This window comes from Perca flavescens, chromosome 18 (assembly GCF_004354835.1).
Source record: "Perca flavescens isolate YP-PL-M2 chromosome 18, PFLA_1.0, whole genome shotgun sequence".
Lineage (NCBI taxonomy): Eukaryota > Metazoa > Chordata > Actinopteri > Perciformes > Percidae > Perca > Perca flavescens.
In genome coordinates, this window is record NC_041348.1 from 14778528 (window position 1) to 14799065 (window position 20538).

Sequence of the window (20538 nt, forward strand, 5' to 3'; positions counted from 1 at the left end):
GACATAACAATAAGAAGAACAAAACATTACCAGCCTAAAGCAAGCCAGATAATTAAATGAAACTCAGCTGGATGTAAGAGTGTAATTTCTGCTTTATTAAACAATATCCGGTAAGCAGAGTTGTAAGTGAGAAATGATTGCACAAAGCAACAGTGGTCATAAGGTGCTCATTGACTTGATATATAATATTGATAGCCTGAGTCTAAATACACATGTGCGCTTATGTACCTGAAACACTTCAGGGTAAAACTATATATATTTGAGGCTGAATAGGCTAATCAAACAAAATGCTCTCATTTTGTGGCTGCCAACTTCATAATCTACAGCATTAATAAAGTGTGTTTTTTTTAAATTTTATTTAATGTTCTTATGGAAGCATAAGCTTGCCAAGAGATTCATGCAATTTCATTAATTCCAGTCAAATACCATCTGCTGTTTTCCCAGAATACATTTTCCAAAACCGTTATCTAGGAACCACATTTGACTCTCATCCAGATCTCTGAGAGTATCTTAACTATGAGGTCAGGACCCAAGATAGTTTAAAAGTCCCATTCTTGTAAATATATATCAATAGAATACTAATGAGGCTGGGATGTCGACTGCAGTTTGGTTCCTGGGTGGAAAAGGTTTTCTATCCGTTTTTGTCGCTGCATTACATCTTGATGAGCTAAATGTGTTTTGACATTGCAACTTGCTGAGCTGAGATGGAAACAACTCCACTTTGGTTGTGTTTACACTACAGAGAGGATGGTGGGAGTGTTAGCGGGGATGTTATGTACAAAGAGCAAGCATTGAGAAATCCTTATTTGGCGAGAGAGGACAGTGATCAAGTATGGACACAATCCTTAAAGGCAAACGCTCTCATAACACTTACTTAAAGTGGTTTTATGTAACTTTCAGTTTGTGTTGATTTCAGCGGGTAGTGTTTTTACCACACCTGCTGTCGTAAAGATCTTTTCTTTACGGTGCTTTATTGCCCACTGTAGATTACTGAGTTAGTGTTACCGGGAGGTCATATAGTTTTGATGAATATATTGCTCAGAAAGAAAATAATTCATTTACAATAAGAAAATATGTTACAGATGCATCGTTGCATTTCAAGTCGAGGAGCAATCCCTGGAAGATGTGGTCGAGTTTGTATGCCTGGAAAGCAACATCAGCACAGATGGAGGAGCTGATAAAGATGTCGAGCTGCGCATCAGCAAAGCAAGACATGCCTTTAGAACACTCCGACCTGGATGGCTCTCTTCCTAGCTCTCTAGAAACACCAAAATCAGAATCTTCAATACAAACGTAAAATCTGTCCTTCTATACGGCTGTGAAACCTGGAAACCACCAAATCAGTCATTCATCAGTATTCATTAACAACTGTCTCAGATACATACTGAGGATTTGGTGGCCCAACAAGATATCAAATGTAGAACTGTGGAGACGCATGAACCAGGAGCAAATCCACATTGAAATCAAATCCAGAAATTGGGGATGGATCGGTCATACACTTAGGAAGGATCCCAGGAACATAGCAAGACAGGCTCTGGACCATAATCCCCAAGGCAAGAGGAAGCTAGGGAGACCTAAATCCAACCGGAGGTGGTCCACGCTTGAACTGACCAAGACCGGGACCTCCTGGCAAGAAGTAAAGACCTTAGCGCAGAGGAGAGTGAGGTGGAGATCCATGGTGGACGCCCTATGCTTGCAAGGGGGCCAAGAGGATTAAATTAAATTAATACGGTAACTTAGCATACTTTGGATGTATTGTGAGCTAAACCGGGTATCACTGTCACTGTGTCACAAGCCAAAGCATTTAACAACGAACGTAATAATAATTTAGATTTATATAGCGCATTTCATGAAACCCAAGGACGCTTTACACAAATACAGGGGGACTTTAGGGAAAAGAAAATAGTAGGCCAACACAAAAACAGACTAAAAGGAAACACGTCTGCGCTAAACGGAAGGGGGACGTAATTTAATGTTGGCTACCGACATACAACCACATTGCGCAATCTAAAGTTATTTTATGAAAACAAATATATATACAATTATGCCTATATAAAGAAATCTTCTGCTACCTTTTATCTCTCATAACCAATCACTAACGTTTGGTCATGACATATGTCATGCGCATGTGCAACAAGGGGAAGACCGTCAAAGCTTATATTTAGCATTAGCATCGCTAGTGTTAGCCTTAGCCAACTCCTTCACCACTATTGGAGCGAGCTTTAAGCAGTTTTGTCAGTAGGATTTTCATCTTTATCCTCAGCATACCTGCAGATGGTTAATGGTGAAATAATTTTCATATTTGCCATGGAAACTGATTTTATACCCTTTTAGTGTGGAGTACTCAAGAAGTGCATTGAGCCTTTATCAAACTCACTTCCTAACTGTAAGCCTGAAGAAGGCGGGACTCAGCTGAGCTGTGGAATCATTATGATATGCCAGTTTTACTTGAGAGATTGTCACAAAATGTGTTTTTCCTGTGCTTCACTTCTTTATTTTTGGCATTTTCAGCCTTTATTTTGACAGGAAAGGGGAGAGAGACGGGGGAATGACACGCAGCAAAGGGCCGCTGGTCGGAGTCGAACCCTGGCCCGCTGCGTCGAGAAGTAAACCTCTACATATGGGCACCCACTCTACCAACTGAGCTATACGGGTGCCCCTGTGCTTCACTTCTAACTAGAAATTCACACATTCTTCTGATTGTACTTTGAATGGTGATCATTGAGGCTTCCTTCTACCACTACACCTTATGTATTATTCCTCCATTCCTATTGTCCAACCTTTTCGACAGAATCATATGGAAATGAATTCCCATTTTAGGTATGACCTGCTGACAGACAAAGACAAAGAAATCACCATATGGACTCCTTTCAGTGGTGGTTAAAGGCGCTGTGCTCGAAATACTGAAAAAGCATTGCCTCCACACGGCTCTCACAGACCATTCTGTGAGATGCATGCAAGGCCGGACCGGCCATCAAAACAAAGAATAAAGAAGCTCTTAATGGAACACACACAGAGGGAGTGTGACTTTATTCTCCGCTATATCATTGTTCTGAATATCAAGTACAGCCCATTGAACTAAAAAAAATGTCATACTGTAAACATGTACCCTGCAAACAAGACTAAAGTTATGACATTTCACTTCAAACTACATATGTCAACCACGTGATGACGCCAGATGAAAAGTCATAGAATCATCAAACTAGGATTTTTTTTTCCTCTGGCAACCACGGACGAAGGATGTTTTTCGTGGGGCAAAAAATTTTGTTTAAACAGATGAATCCGTCAATGGTGCTCGAGAAGCAATGAAATGCTCTCCGTGCTCACTGAAACATCACTCAAGGTTCTGAATGCAAACTGCCAAAAAGTGAATTTAGAGCTAATTTTATAGCAAAAGAAAAATGTCAAACATACCACAGCTAGCACAACTTTGACAGTTGTCATGTCATTGTCTGTAGCCAAGCCATATTCAGAAGTGTATGTTTTGTTATTCCTTATGTTTTGTTATAAACAATTCCTTAGTTTCACCGGATAAACAATCTGCCCATGAACCCCCCAAAATACTTATTCACATTAAATCAAGAACATGCATAATTCAGTCACAAGTATTCAGTGATTAAAACCAATTTTTTTAATTACAAATCACCTCAAACAACTTCAAATAAAACCAATGTTCCAAAGTCACAGAAAAAAGCTACAATCCTAAAATAGTTAAGTGTGTGTGTGTGTGTGTGTGTGTGTGTGTGTGTGTGTGTGTGTGTGTTTATTACAGTGACTTGACACCAAAGCTATGCATGCAAAAAAACTTTACATGGCAGTATGTTCGTTCTACAATCTAGCTAGCACAACAACACCATCATAATAATAAAGTGTCCAAATAACAATGATTCAGATCTGTAAATTGTACCTGAACCCAAACAAAGCAAAAAAAACTCCAGCATCACTGCTAACACTTCTGGGAGAACATGGTCATTTTTTAAGGCATAAAATATCATCAACATTACAGACATCATCATCATCATAATCCTAATCTGTCTCACAAACAAACACTGTACAACATAAACACAGAAAAACATTTGTTGTTGCCGTCCAAAATACAGCAGTACTCTTAAAATAAAGGCATTTGGATAAGATAATGAAGATATATATATATATAGGGATTACAAAGAATCAGTGAATATGAAGTTTGCCATGAATAAATATATCATGAATATATCATTTGCTGAATCCGTCCCATATTATAAGAGTTGTACTTTAAATAGCATTTTGTCAAATAGCCCGAGTTGAAGTTCATTCAGTTTGTTCAGCAGTAACTGAGCTTCCTACAAACAGTGATTTTGATTTAGTGCCCCACTTTTCTTTAGTGTTGCATCTGAAGCTAAGCTGGTTTTATTATTTTTGAAAAAAGCTCTTTGACTTTTGATTTGATTTGATATTTTGCAGGGAAGTGAGCCAATGATACCGTGCATGAGAAAGCTGACGTGGCATCATGGCAAAGGTTTTGTTTGGATCGATAGTTCCAAGGCAAGTTGTGTTAAATATTTTTAAATAGTCTTGTACATAATAGAATTATCCATCTACACACCTTCCCACACTACACACATTCCCACAGTTATACTGAGGCCATATCATATATTCTCCAACCTCAATTTCCAATATCTCACATACACAATGTACACACCTAAATATTTCTGATTTTAATATTCATCTAATCCGCTTGCGTGAATTTTTGACTTTACATGGACCAATTCGGCCTCAGACACAAACTCAATCACAGTAACTGTATCTTGGTTATAAGGAGCAGACAGCGTGATGACTGTGCTTCCAGAGTGGCATAAAGGTAATTTGATATAATGTTCTAACAATGTGTAATATCCCTCTGACACTGATTTACACATTTAAGAGGTGTGAAAAATGTAAATCATTTTGCACACAGCCCTGTAATTTTAGGATGACACACATCTTGTGACCAGCTGGTGAGAGTCAGCGTGTTAAAGATGTGTTTGCTATTACAGAAAAAACATTGCCTGAAAGGAAAATATTGTAGCTACAATAACTATAGGCTGATCGATTACCACAATTAAGTTCAAACCAAATGAGTATCAGATCCATTTACAGTTTGATCACATGCTCCAGTGGAAGACATGTTTTGCTCCACATTCATGGTTTGAATGATTGTAAAATAAGTGATTTTTAGATTTAGTGGCAAGGCAGCATGACTTTGTACTGTGTGTAAACAGTAACAACTTAGAGAAGATGGAACATGTTTTGTTCTGAGAGTTGATTTAAGGTGAAACAAATTCACCTCTCAGTGAAGTACCTTACAGTTACTCCTCAGAGCAGCGACGTGGTGTCTTTCAAACAGACCATGTTACAGTAAAACTCGCCAATAAATCCAGTAACATGATCTAAACCTGAAATAAACTGCTGGACCGGGCAGCCAATTCAGTGGCAGTGAAAACTGGTGACGCTGGTTTCGGGAAAAACTGTTATGTATGCAAAAATACAGAAATAAAGTTCGCATATCAATATCTTAATTTTTCTAACACAGTCATTCCAACACATCTTCCTTTATTCTACCTTTTCTCCTCCCTGGCATGTAGGAAACATCTAGTCTGGTCTTAATTTTTTTTTACAGATTTATGTTTTTTTCAAAAAGATTAAATAAAAAAGATCAAAAGACAGGATAAAAAAAAAAAAAAAATCACGCTTATATAGTAATTACTCAATAACACATTGTTTTTTTGGCGACTGTACAGATTTGGTCTCTTTTTCCTTGTCCTTATCCCTAAACTTAAATGTAAATGTGGTCTCAACCAATCAGCAGCGCGCAACCAGAAGCAGTCTGCTGATTCTTTCCTTCTTTATTTCCCTGTGTGGCTAATTTATTTGAACGTCTCTGCTTTTCTCTTTGGTCCGGCATATGAAAGACAAACCAAGCCATAGGTCATCACAAAGACAAAGGCCACCGGCAGCCACTGTCCACATGATCCATCAGCAGACATAAAGGCAACTTCTCTCAGACATCCTGAGGAAGATCCTGGTCTCTATATCCTGAGGAAGAAAAGAGAAAGACTTTTGGATGCTTGTAGACATGATTGTAAAATCTTTTATCTGGCTTTTATGGGCCCAGTTAAGAGGGTTTTAAGGCGCTACATGTAATTACTAAACAATTATTTTGACCTTTTGACAATAATTCCCTTTCTCCATTTCATTTAATTGAGAGAAATGAAAGCAAAGAGGTTGCCAACAACCAAAAAGGAGCTTGGCTGGAGCAATAAGAGCTAATGCTCAATTATCGGCTGGCAAGCCATTTCCCCAGCTTCCCCCAAAGTGGCAAACAATACCAGTCTGGTTTGTATTATGGTTTTAAATAGATTGGAAACTTTAACAAACTCCATCAGTGATGAATAAGAAACTTCTCTTGTTATTAATGAGCCAACATTTCCAAAAACAGAAGTGTGACAGCCTCGTAAAGCACACAGTTGTTGCTTCACTCATTGTGTTCTGCTAAGCATCAACAGGCTCGGACAGGTGTTGTTGGATAAGTCCTACTGTAACTGCAACATTAAGAGGAATCCCTCCTATTAATCTTCACCTTGTGTTTTTAAAGTGCCCATATTATGCTCATTTTCAGGTTCATAATTGTATTTTGAGGTTGTACCAGAATAGGTTTACATGGTTTAATTTTCAAAAAACACCATATTTTTGTTGTACTGCACATTGCTGCAGCTCCTCTTTTCACCCTGTGTGTTCAGGTCTCTGTTTTAGCTACAAAGTGAGACATCTCACTTCTGTACCATCTTTGTTGGGAGTTGCACATGTGCAGTAGCTAGGTAAGGATCACATCAGCTAGCTAGCTGTTTCTCTAACTTCAGTCAGTACAAGGCAGGATTAGCCGGGAGACTTCTTCTAAACGATAGCCCCCTTGTTTCGGCTAGTGACGTAGAAAGCCCTGCAGATTTTGAACAGCTCACCCAAAGACTGAAGTCAGGTTACATTCAGAAACCCATATACATCCACGTTTGTATGCGTGTGGAAGCACCAGGGACACAAAATAACACCCCAAATCCCATATTTTCATAATATGGGCACTTTAAAGGTACCCTGTGCATTTGTTGACTACTAGTAGCACTATGGAACAATGTTTTTAAGAGTAGGTCCCTTTTTTGTTATCATCACATTCACTCGCACAAGGGCAGGCATGCATTCGGGTTTAGTGATACACCACCCTGCGGACAGCTTCACGCGTCTCTTATGTTAAATTGAATTAACATAACTAACAAAACTCCACAGGGCGCCTTTAAATGAATATTGGTAGCTGTTCAGGAAACATCAAATTTCTTTTTCATTTTTTTCCATTTCTTTTTCATTCAATTCCACAAAATGTAAATTCTTGTTTAACGTTTAGGTGAGTTAGATCATCATCTACACCATCTGTAACCTGACAAAAATTAAAAATATAAGCTTATGACTTCCTTATGACCACTCAAGGTCCACTTGATTTTAAGCCACAAATACACCTTTATCAGCAGATAGAATTTGCTAAATTGTCCTGGAGCTTTGAACAATATTTTAATGGTCTTCATCTGCTGATCAAGTCTGTGTAATTAAAGCTCTGGAAAGGCTAGTAAATGGACCTTTGATACACAACTTTTTTAAGCCAACATGGATGAGAAGTCCTCAAAGTGCGTCAAAACTGTTTCCAAAGTTTGCTTTAATGCCTTTGCCATCATCTGTGCTTGCTTGTTTGTGTGCCACTTGTTTGTGTGTTTGAATCATTTTTGCTTAGGCCTGCTGTCATTATAGATGTAATGTCATTTATTTTAATTTGTAACCATTGTATCAGCTGGCTGGGGACTACAGCTGGAAATTAGCTGTAAAGGCTAAATCTACTCTTTTTACTGTACAGTAAATTAAGGGGGACTGTCCACGACATTATAAACTACTAAACTAAACTTAACTTAGTTCAAGAATGAACTTTAATGCCTAAGCTTATGAGATGTTTGTGAAGCTACCAAACATAATAAGTGAATCCTGTCCACCCAGATAAAAGATCATGAGAAAGTATTTCTAAGCCTGGGAAATGGGGTTATTTGTTTTGGCTGACGTGACGTGCTTCTAACAACACTCTACAATTTTCTCAACTGGCTGTGGAACTGTTAGTGAGGGAGAAAAAAAAGAGAAACACCTACCATCAGAAACTTCAGTTCATGGAGAGAGAGAACAGAGGGAGGAGACAAGAGAGACAGTTAGTGATGAAAACCATGAGCTTCGTTGTTTAACACTTATTAGGTATTATCATACAGAAGTTAACTGTAAAGGCACAAAAAGAGAAATTCTAGTCATTTTCAAGGGAAAAGAAAAACCTTTCAACAAGATCTGACCTCGCTTTAACTCAGATACATTACATGCTCAAATGAACACACATATGGTAACCTAAGCCTGGTTTGCTGGATTGATTGGCAGAAATATGGAGATAGGGATGAAAAAAAAGAAGACTGAAGAAGAAAAATGTAGCGGAGAGGAAGGCTGTGGGGGCATAGAGTGGGAGGAATACTGTGCGAGAGAGAAAGAGAGGGAGCAAGATCAAATAGGAACAATCATTAGATAGAGACAGAGGCAGAAGGAAGGCGATCAGTGGGAGGAAGTTAATACCATGATCATTAGATAGATAGGAGGAAGAGAAGAGAGGGAGGGGGGCACAAGAAAGAAAAGAAGGAGGGGTGTTTGTGGAGAGGTATGGAAAGAAAGAGAACATTGATCATATGGAACATGAGGGAAGGAGAGATAAATAAATATGCCACATTATCATAGGGATTCACTGCATGAAGGAAGAACGAGGGAATAGCTGAATAAGAGCATCCCGAAGCTACAAAGACGTGTATTGTGGTGATGAATAGTTGAATAATAATTAATCTTAGAAGCAAAAGCCATGCATGATTTCAGCCTGGCCTTCACCGCTAACAAGGTAATGATTTACATATTCAATACTATTTGTGAGTGCAAACAGGAGTATTTTTTACCAGCAACAATTAAATAAGACGTGCACAGAGGCCACAGTGGGGAGCAGTCAACAAAAACACACCAGGGGGGCCGCTCACTCCCACACTCGCGCGGACACACACACACACACACACACACACACACACACACACACACACACACACACATTCTTGCAGGCATGTACATACAAATACACATTGGGTTGCACAGGCAGGCAGCAATTACCTCACAAATGCACAATCTTAGACACAAAGGAGAGAGCGCTGTGGTAATTCAAAGGCTGCCTTTGTGCAATGAGAGAATAGTGACTTTTTGCGTGTGTGTTTATGTTTGTGTGCGTGTGTACTTGTTCATGCATCAATGCATGAGGAGAACACTACTTTCTGACAGAGAAGACAGTAAAATTACCTAACCTCTTTTCTTTCTTTCTTTCTTCTTTCTTTCTTTCTTTCTTTCTTTCTTTCTTTCTTTCTTTCTTTCTTTCTTTCTCTAACAGCTGGGCACTGTAGTTTTCAGCAAATGTTATTCAAACAGCAGATTTTAGCATTTATTGGGAACTATTTTCAGTTGCGGATTAATATACATTTGGTGCATAGTGATTATTTACGGCATCAGGACGGTGTATGTTGGACTGAGTCAAAATAAATGACTGCGTTCATTGTAGTTTAGAAACATGGCACCCAATGCAATAGCACCGAGGAATAAGACAAAACTTGTTCATTGCTGTTTTTTCATGGGATTTGTTAAAAACTAGAAAAGCATAGAATATCACCAGACTGATCCTTTAAAATATCTTATTAAAAATAGCTTAATACTGAAATAGCATGTGAGAAAAAGCACCTAGAGGTCATAGAAAGTTAGTTCTCAGTGATGCTGTGCTGCATGCTGTGAATGTTATTTTTTATAGTTGTTTGGATGAACTCCAACTACTGCATGTCACGTGTGAGACAGACAAGCACAAGAAAAGGACAAGGGAAGAGAAGAGAAAATAGAAAAGGAGACAAAAAGATAAACTCAGCTGGACCAGTACTGACTTGCCAGGATGACCATGTCCATTCCCCAGAAGATGCTCATGATCCATCCAACCATGATAACAGCTGTCAGTATCTGGATGAGGGCTGCTGCCATGTTGAGCCAGAACACACAACAAACACCTCGCTCTGAGATCAGCTCGCTGCGAGCGCCACACAGCACCGTGAACGCTGAGATAAAGGTACCTGCGGGGCAAAAACAGCAAAAACATCCTGTTACCAAACACTTAAACTACAACGTTCATTAAAAAAGGTTTGTGCATTTGGCTCCATGATGTGTTTAGCCCTGATCCAAAAACTTGAAAGGAGTTTTTGTCTTTAGTTAATTTCCCGGTGAAGTATACCAGACAACAGACTTTCTAATGAAAGAACCCAGTCACAGACACGTACTTGCCTCGACTGAAAACATGATACAAGTATATTCCAGTGTAATTTGAGCTAAATGCTAATGTAACGTCAGCATGCTAATATGCTCACACTGACAGTATGCTAACATGCTGATGTTTAGCAGTTTATGTTTACCAGTTCACCATCTTAGTTTGGCGTGATAGCATTTGCTAATAAGCACTAAACACAATGACTGATGGGAATGTCATTAGTTTTGTCATAGTTTGGTCATAAACCAAAGTATTGGATGACCAAAGGTTTGTCGCTTTATAAAAACATGGCAAAGAGAATAAAACTCCCCTCTGTCCAGAAGAAATAACAGCTGTATCTCACAAAGTCATGTGTCAGTATTTCAGTGGCCACTGTTTGTAAGTAACATTATCTGGCTACGACATCCATGGATCTACTGTATGCCTTGGAAAAGAGAGCATAGAAAGACACAGACACATCGATACTCACATCCACTAGGCTAAAACAGGATTATCTCTGTGGACAATACTTGTCTCCCTGAATGAAATCCAATATCACTCCTTATCCTGTTATCTGGAGACCTGGACCTTCCCAGGCCCCATTCACTGCATTACTGTGTGTGTGTGTGTGTGTGTGTGTGTGTGTGTGTGTGTGTGTGTGTGTGTGTGTGTGTGTGTGTGTGTGTGTATGAGTTTCCATGACAACATTCCCTCAGGAATAGGATATTTAAAATATGAATTTTACTCTGTGTATTATGGGTCTACCTCTTATTATCAATGACAAATTCAGATTTGACAACTTCATTGTACCAGCCTGCAGTGTTTTCGCTGTCACTATTATACATTCTAGCAGTGTTTGTTTCAGCCTACCTGATCATTTTTGTGAATGGGGCATGGCATTCTTTCAAATGCAGCCTCTTTTCCTAACTGACATTCCTAAATACCAGCAAATCATCATACAGAATTGATGGATTTTGGGGTGTGTCCACGTTGCATTCATACCCTCGCCCCCCCCTAGATTTCCAGTGATCTACAGAATGTTTTACATTTTATCCCATCTTCTAATGATGCACCCAAATCTTGTTCCCAAACACATTTAAGGGGTTCAACAGTTTTTTTCCCCTCATAATCCAACAGGATTCTGTAATAATATTCATCTTATTTCACTTCACGGGTTTGTATTATTGAGTGTGTTTTTATTCCTAACTTTAATGTGTGACACATGCCAGTTTGAATTCATATAATTCAGACTGTATAAACAGCCTTGATGGGATTCTGCATTTTACAGCAGTTATTGTTGATAAAAGTGTCACTGAACTGGCTGGTTAAGATTAATGGGATGAAATAAGACATTAGTCTTTTGGTTCCACTCAGAATGCATTCATTTAGTTAGTATTTATTCACAAAGTCTCATTGAGTATAAAACTGTAAAACTGCCTGACTTTGTTAACGATTGACTCATTAAGTCCTTGAAATGTTTTGATTTTATACAAAATCCTCAATTATTCACAGAATCAGCTGATGTTTAGACCTTCTGTTTGCAGGCTTTCTTTTGCAAATATGGAACTGAATACTGTGAATACTGAATGCCACACAATAAATGCCTGGTGGGTGTTCACCATGGCCTTGGCCCTTCTCTTTCTGCGAGCTCCTTTTCTTGTCACATAGGAAGAATTTGCAAAGCCGAGCAGGTGGGGGGGAGGGAGGAACAAGAACGGCCAGACAGCCAGTTGCATCTCGTTTCTCGGGAGGGAGGAAAGGCCAAAGTCGACTCATGTTGAAGTTTCTTGTCACTTTTTCTCTCTCCGTCTGTTACTCTGTTTTTCTCTCAAACTGTCAAAATCATATCTCTCTTTTTGATTAACTATAAGTTATCAGGCAAACTAAAACCTGAAAGCTCTGTCATGACTCTTTCTATAGAAACACAGACATACCAATGTGTCCCATAATCTCTGACGAGTCTGAATGTACACCATTATATTTACTTGCACATGCCTGGCCTTATTAGGAATGATTTCCAAAAACTCTGGTACAAGCACAATATGGGCGGCTGTGGCTAAAGTGGTTGCCTACCAATGGGAAAGTTGGTAGTTCGATCGCTGCAGTCCCCTTCCCATGTCGAAGTGTCCTTGGGCAAGACACTGAACCCCTAATTGCTCCTGATGCTGCGCCACCGGAGTGTAAATGTGTGTGAATGTTGTACTATGTAAAAGCGCTTTGAGTAGTCGTTAAGACTAGAAAGTCCATTGTCCATACATTTACAATCCCAGAATAGAAAGCAGCCCAGCAAAAGTAAAAAAGGCAACATTCACGTGTGGAAAAGTAGAGATCAATTTACTTTTCCTTTCAAGCTTTTAACCGATGCTCTTTTCAAAGCATCTCACGGAAAGAGCAACATTGGGCAAAAATGAGCTTCCACCCAGAGCCGATCCGGTCTGATCAGACAGAAACATTTTTAGGTCGCAGAGGTCGCGCCCACCAGCAGATGCTCTGGCTCCTGCTGGAGCTGCCCACCTCCACACATGAGCCATGATTGACAGCCAGCTGGTGGCTGAATGGTTAGCCTACACATCACTTCCATCTTTGGCATGTAAAACAGGATTTATACAGTCTGGAATGTTTTTCAGATACCAGTCGAGTGTGTTGCGTTCACTGAATTTCAATCATCAGTGTTAATGATTATTTTCATTATTATGTATAAAATGTCAGCCAATAGTGAAAAGCCAAAGGGGCCTTTTCAAAATGCTAGTTTTGTTTTACAGTCCAGTCCAACCTATTAGGTATTCAAGAAAATTATCAAATATCTACACATCTGAGAAATTGTAACCAATAAACGTTTTAGTAATTTAATCCATCAAAAAGTATTGATTAGAGCAGATTTAATTCACTTTCAAATTGGACAGCTCTATTGTCCAGTAAAATTTCACCTGATATGTGTGATCCACCATGACGCTTTCACAGAGCAAAGCTGATCTGCTGTGGTTCCATTTATCGGCATCCGTCCAAGAGATCGGCATCAGATTTCTGTGCTTTCTCGTTATCCTACCAATGTATCTTTGTTTCATGAACAAGAGTTATTAATGGAACAAAATTCATGGCTGTGAACATGGTAGTTGTTGGATGTGAAGGGAAATATCCTAAATCATTGAAAGGAAATTTGCTGTGAATGAAAGATTAAATCTACACTACAGGCAATATCAAAGCAGTAACAACAAAAAAAAAAACTAGCTCACTGTTCTACACTTTGCAGCTGCTGACCTCATACAGCGCCTTTCAAACTGCACCATAATGATCTGAACAAGGCAAACCATCAAGGAAATAGCTTGCTGTGTATAAATGTCTGCATTTGGATAAAAACAATTGAACATATATGTCCTCAAAAATCCTCCAGTGCAATAAGAAAGGTTCATTAAATCTTTCAGTTTGAGAAATCTACTCGAACAATCCACCATGTGTGAAAAGCTCTTGGATGTTGCATGTGAGAGATGTGTGTGTGCGTGTGTGTCTATGTGTGTGTGCCTAGATATTACCCAGACTAATGACTATAATTACACAGAGAACTCTACAAAGCACCCACTGGTAGAGTGGGAGGTTAATGATGGAGTGTGTGAATGACAGAAAGATAGAAAGAGAAGGAGACATATAGGGAGAGAAAAAAAAGGAAGAAGGCAAAGAAAGGGAGTCAATTGAATGTGAAAGACAGGTGAACTGTAAAGCAGTGTTCAAACATAGGACTTTTCAAAATGTTATTGGACCAGAAGGATCAAATTCTGACAAAACTGTACAGGTGGGAAAAAGCCTTTTGGGCCAGTGTACGCCACGTGCAATAATGACTGTGATTGATGTGCCAAAATGGCCTCACGGCCCAGTACTGTTCCTGGTGCTTGCTCTACAACCACGCATCGTCTGTATTTAACAGGAGTTACTAGGAGGCCAATTCTCCACTTTACACAGAAGCTAGTCTCCTCCCCACACCTCCAGACACCACCTTTGTGTTACAAGCATTAGAAACTCCAAGGCAATTGCAAAATTTGAAATTGTAATCCATTACACAACGTGCTGCTAAAAAAAGTACTGTAATCAAGTAAAATGTTACTGCCCTACACTGCTGTAAACAAGCTAAAAGAGAGACAGAGCGGGTGGGAGGGGAACTATTTTAGTTCTATACTGTAAGTCAAATGTCTACCCTTTTAGAATGTACACACACATTTTAAATGTTTAATTTGAATCTGTCAATTACATTAGTCTACAGGCCTCAGATATTAACAGCTGTCTGCTACATTTTGTTTAGTTATTTTTATTTTATTTTTCTGTCAAATATCAGTATCACTAATATCAGTATCACTATATCCTAGCTCTGTGATATTTGCAACCAGTGACTGGTACTTGATCAGTTTATCATAAAAAGCGTCATCCATGTACAGGATGGATCTCTATGATTAAACTTCTCTTCGGCCTTCACCTACAAAAACACCATCAGTCAGGTCATGATGAGAGACATTAACTCTTGTGTTGTCTTCGGGTCAAATTTGACCCGTTTTCTAAATGTCTATATCAGAAATATGGGTTTCTTTGTTGCTACCTAATTGTAATTACCCAAAAATAACACGGATGATTCCATACAACGTGCATCGCAAGTACGACAAAAGATTGGATCTCTGCTTTCATTGAATTTGGGGTGTTTTGTTCCATTTTTTAGCATTTGAAAAAAAAATCTAAATGTTTCAAAACAGTATCTTGACTTCAGGGATTATCCTACCTTTATTATTAGTCTGAATAATTCATAATTTCTGGGGGTTTTTTATCTCCAGGATTATCCTGGCATCACACGGGAATGTTCACTTCTCAGCAGCAGCAATTTAATCAACTGTTATGCCCTGCAGGATAGAGCCTTTTATAAGCCTTACAGCCATCAACTATATGTGCACCTGATTCTAAGTGTTAACCAGAGTCAGAATACACTATACTATGTGGGTGTTGACTTCCAGGCTACCATAAGAGAAATGCTTTTTCCCAAACCATAACCCCTAAAATGAACCCTATTGACATTTTCCACAGTCTTTTAAAACTAGATCAAACTCCAAGATTACTTTTGACCTACATTTTACTTTTGCTGTGAGCCCATTCAGTCCTCATAAAGATAGAAGTCCTGTGGTGAGCTGTTGCCCCCCCCTCCACAATAAGTATGTGTAATTATTTACAAGCCGAAGGCTCTTTAATCAGTTTACACTGCACTAACAGCTTCTCTGGTGCTCAATAGATTTTTTTACTCAGTCTTCATTACATTGCAGGGGCCATCTAAGATGCTGGCAACATGATGTCAGGCAGGATTAATGTTAAAAAGTAAAAGCAAGTGGACCTGAGAGAAGGAGGTTGTCAGCATGAATCCTTCAAACTCGCTGTAGAGCTCTGGGTGTATAACAAAGGCTCTTTATATTTAGTCTAGAGTGTAGAAATTCTCATAAAATCAAACCTGCTTGTTGATTTTATATTTTATATGTACTGGATGGACCCATTTGTTTGTTATCTGAATGGTCAGAAAACAACACGTGGCTTTCTCACACTGTATGTGAAATGGTGTTTTTCTACAGTCTGAAGTTGACACTAGAAATTGTTGTTTGCATCCTTACTGTCTCCTACAGTACCAACAGTCAACATTTGTTTCTTCAACTACGATTTGTTCCTAACCACAATCAAGTACTTTTAGTTGCGTAATCCTAAAGGTTGAATTATTCAACATTTTAAGAAATATTCTTATTCACTTTCTTTCTGGCAAAAGATCTATACCACTCTCATGTCTAGGTATCTCATGTGCGTTAGTACGGTGCTAGAGCTAGGAATCAATTCATCTTAGCATTAAGACCGTTAACAGGGGAAACAGCTAGCCTGGCTCTGTCTGGAGTTCAATAATATGCTCACCTATTACTTGCCAAACAGCTGTTTGTCTATTATAATAATATTTGTCTGTTCCACAAAATGCCCTGAATAGAAGAAGCCACAGTTTTCAGTCAATTAAACCCAAACGCCCTGACCCACACACTCACAAACAGACACGTGTGTTTATTTCAGTCAGTGTAGTCATGGCAACTAGTCACAGCTATTCAATAAAATGTCAAGGCATTCAGGCCAACCTACATACACACTCACACTGTGCAACACACACACACACACACACACACACACACACACACACACCTAGATGAGGTGTCGCCTTGATGCTTTTCACATGTGTTGGAGAGAATTTTTAAAGCAACATGTCAGGGCAACATGCCTGCCAAAACGTGGGGAAACTAATCATTTCAGCCACAGCGTTTGCTTTCATACATGTCTGTTTGGCATTTACTGTAGAAAGGTTGCAGCAAACAGACTGTTGAATGTGTGTCAAAGATTGAATGAATAAGAGAAAATATTCAGTATCAGTATCTAAAGCAGGAAAAGAGAAGATGGATGAGATGGCAAACACACACATACACCCACATACATGTAATAAGTCTCCAGAGAGTTATGGCCAATAGATCAGAGGCGAGGTACGGAGGGGACACACTTTATTTGGTGATGGACTCGAATCTGAGTGATCACTTTGGAGACATCAGTCTCGTAAATCCTTCAGAGAAAGCCATCACTTTGTGTATCTCGCTCTGTTGATTTTTGTTCTTTCTATGTATTGTTCTCAGTCTGGCTCCACAGGCTTTGTCATGTACAAAGTGAGGATCAATATATTGATGAGGCTGACACTGCATGCCGTGTGTGTGTGTGTGTGTGTGTGTCTTTAGCCACCAGCTGTTCTAATCTTAGAAGCTAATCTTACTATACACAGAAATGCATTCTCAGACAATAAACCAAGTGGAGGATTTAGAGGCAACGAGGCACCCTAACAATAGAAAATTTGTGAATCTGCATCAAAATACACATTGTGAAATAATAAGAATCAGAATACCTAAATCTCGAGATCAGTGGGGATTTTAAAACGGGTGACTTGCACAAAGTTTAAAGCGAGTCAGACTCAACAATACTGAGTTATAGCCATTTAAATTCAACATTTGTTGGAACGCCACCATAGGTAAAATGGCTTCTAATTGTACATATGTTATCAGAATTTGCAATTGCACACTGTGTCCAAATGTTATGGCAATTTATTTCAAATGGACACCAACTTCTATGTTGAAAAATATAAAAATAATAAAAAATTGATCATAAAAAAATGGACACCAACAATTTGGTATGTTATACAAAAACAAAATGGAAAATATCCAAAAATGAATGGATAACTTATGTTTTTCAAAATACACTCAATGACCACTTTATTACAGTACACTGGTTAAATCTAATGCAGTCCAATACAACAGTTGAGTAAATTCTAATTCATTAAACATCAGAGTCTGTTGCCATTTTAACATGTGACTCTTACAACTCATTTACAATGAGTATATAGTACAATGTATTTACATGTATGGGTAGTGTATTGTATATGTTGTGGGTGTGCCTTCTGTAGTTAGATTTTGAGCACAAAAACTACAACAAATGTGGTAAAATAAACCTCTATCTTGGCTGCGGAGTGGATCATCTTCTGTGATCCTTTAGGAGGCAACAGGGATGGCATTAATTCATTTACAAGCAAAATCTTGGATATCATTTCACAGCCAAAATAAATGTCAAAATTCACAATGTATATATATGCATACTTTCCCCCTGATACTGTTTACAGTAAATATCTTCTAAAACATGTTAAAACTACTGTGTCAAGTATTTTGATGATGTCTCTACCTGCTGTGATGATGTACCAGCTCACTGCGATGATGTCGTTGGCCATAATGATGACATATGTGTCATCGATAGGATTTTAGCACCCCACATTCCCTGTGTGCATTCACACCGGCAGACTGAGGCTGTGTGTATTTACGCGCTGACACACTTATTATAGCACAAGGTGTGAATGGGGTGTCTCGCTATCTTTCTGAAACATTTTCTCACACAGTTCAGGTTTACTTTCCAGCTGTTTTTTTGGGGGCGTGGGGGGGTTTGCCTTCAGTTTTATTTGGCTCAGCCTGCAAACTTTCCATGCAACGTTTATGGTCACTCTACATTCCCCTCTGATTGCCTTCATGTTTGTTTATCTTGTTATTGGCTGGCATGTCTGTGTGAGTCTTCCAGTTTTACGACCGTTCTGTCTCTTTTTTTTACTTTTTCTTTCTATTTTCTTCTTAACTTTATTTTCTTTTGTCCCTTTCTCAGTTAGCCTGACATTTACAAGCACGTAAGAAATGATTTCAGTATTGAATTACAGATGGAGATAAGAGGGAAGTGTGATTCCCAACTTACCGAGTCCAGGTATGAAGGTGTTCAGAAACAGACAGATGACAGCCAAAGGGAATGGCATTGTGGGTATCGCAGCCCTCAGAGTACCCTTCTTCTCCCTGACCTCCACCACCACTCCTCCACCTGCTGCAGGGGCCCCAGCAATGGCTTTGGCCCCAAGATGGTCCCCGGTCAAAACACGGAACTGCTCTTTCTGTGCCATCTCGCCGTGTCTCTTTTCCTCTTTCTGGTTTATTAGCTCTGAAAACAGCTAGTAATATGCAGGTAAGCTAGTTGAGGGTATTTTGAAGGTTTCTACAAAAGGATTTGAATATTTTTTCCTCTCAGTTACTCTCCCTCTAGACTAAGAAGTAGAAGCTGAAAATAATCAATCTTGATTCAGTGTATCCTTTGAGAATTGGATACAATATTCATCAGTACATATCAACAGTTGGCTCACAAGTCACCACTTATGTCACATTCGCTAGCAAATAAGTAACAACTAAAAGGAATGTAATTCTATGGTAAAGTGGTTGAAGAAAATCATCATGTCCATAGCCACAATAACCATAGATGTTTAAATCTCTCAATGGAATATCCTGTAATATTATCCCAAAGTGAACTTTAAAAACCTTTAGACTGATCCAGCTGTTGAAGTCTCAAGAAGTCATAAGTAAAGCAAGACTTTTTCTTGGTGAAAAATCTCTTCAAGACTGTTGACTTCTCCTCAATTAAGTCCCTTTAAGTCCTCAAAAGTGGGCACAGTGTCTCATCAGAGATCAGTGATATCTGACCTGTGTTTCCATGTCCAACATGTTCTTAAGAAATGTTGACTAAATGACAGTTCCTCTTTAAAAAATGTTGAAAAGAAATCCTCGAAAGATGTGTAGCTCTTTTCAGTAATTTCACTTCCTTTTTTTTTCTTTCTTTCTGTCAAATCACGCTCAACCCACACACCTCTCAAAGACAAAGAGAAAGTGCACACACAAGCCCCCTTTTTCTACTACTTCTCTCTCCTTCTCTCTCTCCCTGTCTCTCTCTGCCTCTGCTCCCGATCCTCTCCCTTTATTTAAAGGAACAGTGCACCACTCTATTTTATTTTACCGTTCAATAAGATCACATTCAACAAGCTCTCACTGAGTGCATCTGAATTGAATAAGAGATTAATGGCATAAATGCATTCAACTGTTATTCAAATTATTCCTGTATGAGATGAGAGACCTTTGAAAATGTTTTCTATAGTGTAATGCTGTGAGATTATAGTTCTGTTTGTTTCATTTCGTAAATTCATTTACAAGAAATTTAAGTGAGCAGAAAGGGATGATGGCCTAGATAAAAGAAGCATCAGCAAATGTCCCCATTCTGTCGTAATTGCTCATGATGATATAATATGATACAGCATGTTTTCAAATTCATGCTTTGCACGAATATATAACCATGAATATAGACAGACAAATTTGGTTGCATTATTCATGCAACCAAATCCCCTAAAAACCATATTTTTCTATCCCCTCATCCCCCCGCCTTCGACCCCTACTGTAACTCTGACTTTTATTTCATTCTCTCTATTTCACTTTTTTACCTCTTCTTTTGCTTCCTCACCTCTTCTCCACTCTGTCAGGATAAGCTCCACTTCATCACAACTGGCAAAAACACAAAGAAAATCAGTGCAACCCTGAAATTATTCTCTGCCTCTGTTTGTGGGTGAGTGTGTTTCCCTCTCTCTCTCTCTCTCTCTCCCCCTATCTCTCTCTCTCTCTGGCAATCTCATCTTCTTATTCTCTTTCCCTCTCTCTATTTGGTCTCTTAGCAACCCAGGAAGCTGTAGGTAATTAGACGGAAGATATTTA

General features: G+C 38.9%; 1 protein-coding gene across 1 annotated transcript; it reads right to left on the reverse strand.

Annotated features, from left to right (window-relative positions):
- Positions 1-3608: 3608 nt before the first annotated feature.
- Positions 3609-19694, reverse strand: stum (stum, mechanosensory transduction mediator homolog). Its single transcript, XM_028605949.1, has 4 exons — positions 18713-19694; positions 10041-10223; positions 8196-8204; positions 3609-6054 (listed from the first exon to the last, which is right to left on the reverse strand). Exons 1-4 carry the CDS (start codon positions 18909-18911, stop codon positions 6020-6022), a joined length of 426 nt encoding a protein of 141 aa, XP_028461750.1. The 5' UTR covers positions 18912-19694; the 3' UTR covers positions 3609-6019.
- Positions 19695-20538: the final 844 nt, after the last annotated feature.

Bases quoted from the DNA above. Each gene is read 5' to 3' on its own strand.
- stum (XM_028605949.1), bottom strand. From the start codon at position 18,911: ATGGCACAGAAAGAGCAGTTCCGTGTTTTGACCGGGGACCATCTTGGG. The intron at 10,224-18,712 runs GTAAGTTGGGAA...TTTGCCCCGCAG, and splicing joins CACCTTCATACCTGGACTCG to GTACCTTTATCTCAGCGTTC.